The sequence below is a fragment of the Ascaphus truei genome, chromosome 8 (assembly GCF_040206685.1).
Source record: "Ascaphus truei isolate aAscTru1 chromosome 8, aAscTru1.hap1, whole genome shotgun sequence".
NCBI classification, from domain to species: Eukaryota; Metazoa; Chordata; class Amphibia; order Anura; family Ascaphidae; genus Ascaphus; species Ascaphus truei.
In genome coordinates, this window is record NC_134490.1 from 71,512,648 (window position 1) to 71,518,647 (window position 6,000).

The following is a 6,000-nucleotide window of genomic DNA, read 5'->3' on the forward strand; positions in this document are numbered from 1 at the left end:
AGAATTGTAGGTACATAACAATAGGTAGTGCTAAGCCTTAAGACACTTGACAGACAATTTGAAGTGTTGGTCCTTTTCTTTATAGCTGGTTCGAGTTCTGGGGGACTCATGCAAATTTCTAAAACTAAACAAATTTTAGAAAAATAAAAAAATAAAACTTTAAAATAAAAAAATAAAAACATTGGAGAAAGTTTAAAAAAAAAGAATTTCTAAAAAGGCAGTAAATTGACTGTATAAAAGGGGAGATTTGGGAGTGCCTCATAAGGGAGATTTGGGAGTGTAGAGCACTAAAAATTAACATTTGAAGTACTAACTTCAAGAAATGAAAATCCACTGAAGTGGCAACGGTGGTAAGAATAAGCAGGACTTACTCCAAATAAATGGGACTCCCTGAAAATCAGGCCTCGGTGTGACCATGTATTTGAGAAAAGAGCTTACACTGTTCTTAAAAAAGAATTCAAAGATGTTTAGAACCATCGAGCTATGAAAGAATGATGCTGACACTACTACATGGACACTGTGCTCATTGCAAATGTATCTTTTGCTAACCTTGTCACTGAGAGATGGTGGCACCTTGTGTTTACTGTGCATATTTTGGACTCTCATGACAGATGTTAAGGAATTACAGCATCACTTACTGGTCTCTATGTGTATTTCATATTATTAATATCTGCATAAAGATTGTATTCATATCTGCATACAGATTGATACACTGTGTTTTAGGCTGATTACTTCACTATTGTGTGTATCGGGGCTGCAGAGAGAGTTAATAATTTACTGTCCCAACCATTAGAACCCGATTTAACGTAAATAGGTCTCTAATCACATTGTTGTCATTTGACACGGATACTGTATGTTCACAAGTACAGTAGACTTAACCTATTTAGGAAGGGCAGACTTTACGGCTACACAAAATGTGACAGAGACAGGCGGGGAGGGTTATTCTTCCCCTAGCAACATGCACCCTTAGAAATGTGAGCTTTAAACTTTACCTGGAATTTGGCACATTCCAGCTGCCCTTCACCGATGTATCTCTGGGTTGTGAGAACAGTGGTGCCTGTCTGAGTCATCAGGGAAACCGTCAGCTCTATCTTAGAGTTTGGGGAACTGAGCTGGACACACACAGTCTCATTGGATGGGTAGTGCAGAATCGCTGGCAATGTCACCATGTATCGCCTGTCAGGAGAAAGAACGGACTTATATGGAGTAAACTACTGTACACAGAAACAACTAGGAGAGGGCTGTTCTAAATTATTGGTATCAGTCAATAATGTTACTATCCCAGGAGGTCATTACAGAGACAGTTATCGTAACTTTTTGAGATATTGTAAAAGGCAGTGTACCATCTGTGATGCCTAATATTAAATAATTTTCTGTGTCTCTATATACAATCTCCACACATAAATGTTGCAACTGAAGGAGGGAATGCTTTATATATATATATATATATATATATATATATATATATATATATATATATATATATATATATATATATATATATATATATATATATATATATATATATAGTCAAATAGAGCAGTTGGAACTCCTTAGGTGCTGATAGGCTGTAGGTGCTTGCCCCATATGGATAATATAGACATACTGTACGTTACCGTTCCAAGGTCTGATAAAGCAAGAGACAGCCCTAAATTGTAGAAAACTTCACAAAGTGTATTGGTGAAAATAGTGGTACATCAAGAAACCCAACGTTTCGGTCCTCCAAAATGGGACCTTCCTCAGGGAGATTTCTACAATTGAGTGCTGTCTCTTGCTTTACCAGACCTTGGAACGGTAACGTATGTCTATATATATATACATACATACACAGAAGAAATGATTTGTGTGATAGATTTGTCATAATAATAAGAATGAGAAACGCCGACATGAAGGGCAAGAAACAGATAGATTAAAATGAATGAGAGCAATATAGAAAGAGTGGAAATGCCTTGGGGACTACTACGTCTATCGATGACACCGACTGGAATAACGAGGGATGGAGAGAGTGGGGAAAAAAGGACAGAGAGGGGGTTATTATCATTCTATAAATGCTTGATATCTTACGAGTTGCCACTCTGGCCAGTGGTCAGTCCAAGCAACATGAAGCTCAGGACAAATGCCCTCGTCATCTTGGGGTCCCGGCTGTGAAGCTGCAGATTATTCTCTCTCTTTCGCGGTCTCTTTTACACGCTCACTTTATCTTCCTTCTTTTTGTCTCTCTGCACTAAACTCAGGTTGTCGTTCTCTGTCTTCCCTTCTCTCTCTATGTCATATCTATGGTATATAGCTCTGTCTTCAGCTGTTTCTCTTTATTTCTATAAAGCCAATACCTCTCACAGGTTATGTTCCCCCTCTTTTTATAGTCGCGTAAGAGGAAATTCACAACATCTCCAAATGAAACTTCCTTCTTTACCAACTGCTTCTTACAGGGAGTTATTCTTATAGCAGCCAACACATTGCAACATTGATAGGCACAATTACACAATGTAATTGGCATTTAACATACAGATAATTAGTGGGCTTTAAGGTCTGTGTCTTCCAAAATAGGGTGACAAAGGGATACACAAAGAAGGGATCTACTGTATGATCCATCTAGTCTGAGTCTTCCATACAAGCGTAAAAATACAGGTCTCGGCAGAGCACTTAAAAAATAGAAAATATGGACCAAAAAAGAAGCATGCGCAGTCTGCAGTGTTGGTCCCTCCCGCTAGAAACTGGAGGTCCCAGGAGGTAAGCTGAGCAATCAAGGACATTTATCATAGAAAAATGATGACTGTGACATGAAGCTGATATTTCAGTCCAAGCTGGGCATGAAATAAAGTGTTCAATTGACCTACAGTCTAGTCAGGGGCTACTGTAGTCACGCTGGCATATGATGTCAGAAAGAGCCGCAACTCATGCAACTACTTCGTACGTAAACACCCCCCCCAAACAATGGAGCCCATCACTAAGCAAATCAAAGGTTGCTAGCACTGTTAATTTATGTTGTAAAAAAAATGTAATACATTCAAAGTGCATGTACTGGTGCGCTAGGCGTGGGCCCACTTCATGTTAGATAGTGTAGTTAACACGTGTATTCCTAAATACCTTATAAATCATATACCTGATAAGTGATTTCTATACAGAGGCGGTAAATACCAAAAATATAATAAAAATAAAATACAAATGTATACTTAAAACCATGAAGAACACAAAACCACAGATAAATGCGTCCCCTGTAGATGCAGACTTGCAGCAAACACACAGATATGCTAAAAGTAATATCCCTTCATGAGCTCACAAATGTGTCAACATGAAACAAGTGTTATACAATACAGGGGTGCGCAAACTGGGGGCGCGCCCCCCAGGGGGTGAGAGAATTTGAAGGGGGGGGGCGCGGGAGGTTACAGAGGCCTCGCGCTCTTCCCCACGGCATTTAAATGAAATGCCGGGGGCGGCTTGAGGTCTCTGTAAGGCCTTGCCCCCGCTGCCTACTACGGACTAGAGCCCTCCCCTCAATGGCGCCGGGCCCGCTGCGAGGGGGGGCCGCAGCACTGGGGCGAGAGTTGCTCCTGCTCTCTATAGAATTGAGAGCAGGACTCGCGACGAGCGATTAGGCACGCCCCCCGGCGGTTTAGCCAATGAGGGCGAACCTGCCGGGTGACGTCATGGCCGTGCCCCCGTCACTCCCCCGACAGGCCCCCCGGTCTCTCTGCCTGCAGTGAGCCTCAGACCGGGGAATCGGCTGAACGCGCCGCCAATATCGCGGGCGCACGTTACAGCGGCGTTACCGGGGCCTTAGCCTAACTCTGTAACTCACTTACCTGCTGGCAGCCAGGTCAAATGACGCGGCGGGGTCATGTGACGTCACATGACCCTCGACGTCATTTGACACTGAGCCGTCGGGAGAGGGAGGGCGTGAAAGCTGCGGCTACCAGGAAGGGGGCCGCAGCTCAAAACGTTTGCGCACCGCTGTTATATGGTATATAAACAGATACAATATAAGCTAAACACTATCCTCTTGAGTGATTCTTGTATTTGAAGGGTAGTTAACCAAAGCAGCCCAAGATGTCAGGATACCAGTCCTCCTCAATAAACCTCATACACAGAAAAAATAGAGGGCGCAAGAAATGTAAACTATCTTTATATAGTTGTATTGATATACTGGAGGAGAAAAGAAACCCAACATGTAACACTCGTGCTCCCTGAACTGCATGATTAGTTGTTTTAAATGTTTAAATACAATCTTTAATGATCATAAGTACTAAAACAATGGTGGTTAAAATGAACAGACACTAGACAAACACTGATGATCTTATATCGAGTGTAGTGGGACACCCTGGATCACAAATACTAAAATAGATAGTTGAACTGTATTAAATCAATTATCTGAAGGGGTCTGAAATGCAGATAACCCTTAGTTGGTGTAAATAGGCTTTTAGTAGAGAGGGTGCTGCTGACAGCCACTAACGTTACAAAACCCTGTCAAAACTTTAATTGAATACGTGTGATCAGTTAGTGAGTACAGCAGACACTAGTGCAAGCTGCATGTAACAGGAGTGTTGAAGGCTTGTGACCTGCACCCAAGGAGTACACGTAATAGTACACAGCACATACAGTACTGTATATCAGAATAAAGACACCAAACTCCTCTTAATGACCCTACTTTGGTGTAGCAATATAAGATACTTAGCAGCCACAAATGTTGTAACTTACCGGAGACGTCTCTTCAAACAGAAGATCGTGGACTTCTTTGCATCGGCTGTTGAGGAGCAAGTGTCTCCGGTGAGTTCTTTCCTTCTTTTCTTCTTTCTTTTCTTCTGTCTTCTCTGCAGTATAATCCAAAAGGTGCGGAGATGTTACCCTAATGTTTTCTTAGGCTCAAATGAGATGGGACAGGTCTTATATAAGGCCTGTGATGTCACATTTCAGTGTCAAATGGTACACCCGCAATCCGATTGGTTGGTGTACCATGTGACAGGTTCCATTTTTTTTTCTAATGATGTGACATCATCAAAAAGAGAGGGAAGCCAGCTAATCGGATAGTAGAAGGGTAGCCTCAAACGAGGAAAGTGGAGCACAGCATAGGGACCAGCAACAGGAACCAGCACACCATAGGTTAAAAATCTAGTTTATTGGTCAAACAAGGGGAGACACCAAAAACGGGGACGACCACCCACTCTGACGCGTTTCGGGCTAAGCCCTTTGACAAAGAGTATTATCAGATAGTATATGCTTCCCTCACTTTAAGATGATGTCACTTCAGCAAAAAAACAAAATGGTAATCGAATTGCTAGATATACTATGTCATGCCTTTCCTTTTGACAAAGTGACAGTGTAAAAGAAGGCACTAAACACTAAAAGTGGTCACTAACTAAACAGTGACAATCAACATTAAACAATAATTTATATACTCACCTGAAGAATAGTGACAATCAATGTGCAAAAACAGTGATGTAAATAAATAAACGTTGTGACACCCTGCTCAAACCCACTGGTGGGTTTTGTCTTCACTCGTCCCCAAAACGTAGAATTAGCGTCTCAAAATCCAGGGGGAGCATGTAGGGAGAAAAACAACAAAACACAACAGACTAAGTGCAGACCAAAATATGGTGTGGATAAAATTCTGTGCAATCTTGGCTCTCTTGTGCAGCATACTCAGAAAATGTCAGTGGTTTTAGGGCAACATCAGTATACTGTGGTCAGTGTGTTCCTCTGGACTCGGGTGAGGATGTCCTCCATATCAAATTCCGATGAAGTGTGGAGATGCAAAGAAAAGAAATGCATCCATAGTGCAGATCAATATGGTTAAAAGGTATACATTTTATATAGCACTTCAAAAATGCCTTTCCTTTTGACAAAATCAAAAAGGGAGGGAAGATAGCCAATCAGGTAGCATGCCCCCCTCCCTTTTTGATGATGTCACATCACTCCAAAAAAGGAAAGGCATCACATGGTATATCTAGCAATCAGATTGCTGGGTATACCATGTGATGGCTTCCATTTTTTTCCCTTGAAGTG

At 41.6% G+C, this 6,000-nt stretch overlaps 1 protein-coding gene across 2 annotated transcripts in view; it reads right to left on the reverse strand.

Moving 5' to 3' along the window:
* LOC142501946 (alpha-2-macroglobulin-like protein 1) overlaps positions 1 to 4,817 on the reverse strand; it is a 64,951-nt gene extending 60,134 nt beyond the window's left edge. Inside the window, exons 1-2 of one of the 2 annotated variants that reach the window (XM_075612574.1) lie at positions 4,696 to 4,817; positions 993 to 1,176 (exon numbers count right to left, since the gene is read on the reverse strand). In XM_075612574.1, the coding sequence (XP_075468689.1) occupies positions 993 to 1,169 (177 nt within the window). In that variant the 5' untranslated portion in view covers positions 1,170 to 1,176; positions 4,696 to 4,817. Of the gene's footprint in view, positions 1 to 992; positions 1,177 to 2,064; positions 2,334 to 4,695 lie in introns of those variants that run through there. The other variant, XM_075612572.1, reaches the window with a different exon arrangement.
* Between the last annotated feature and the right edge of the window lie 1,183 nt (positions 4,818 to 6,000).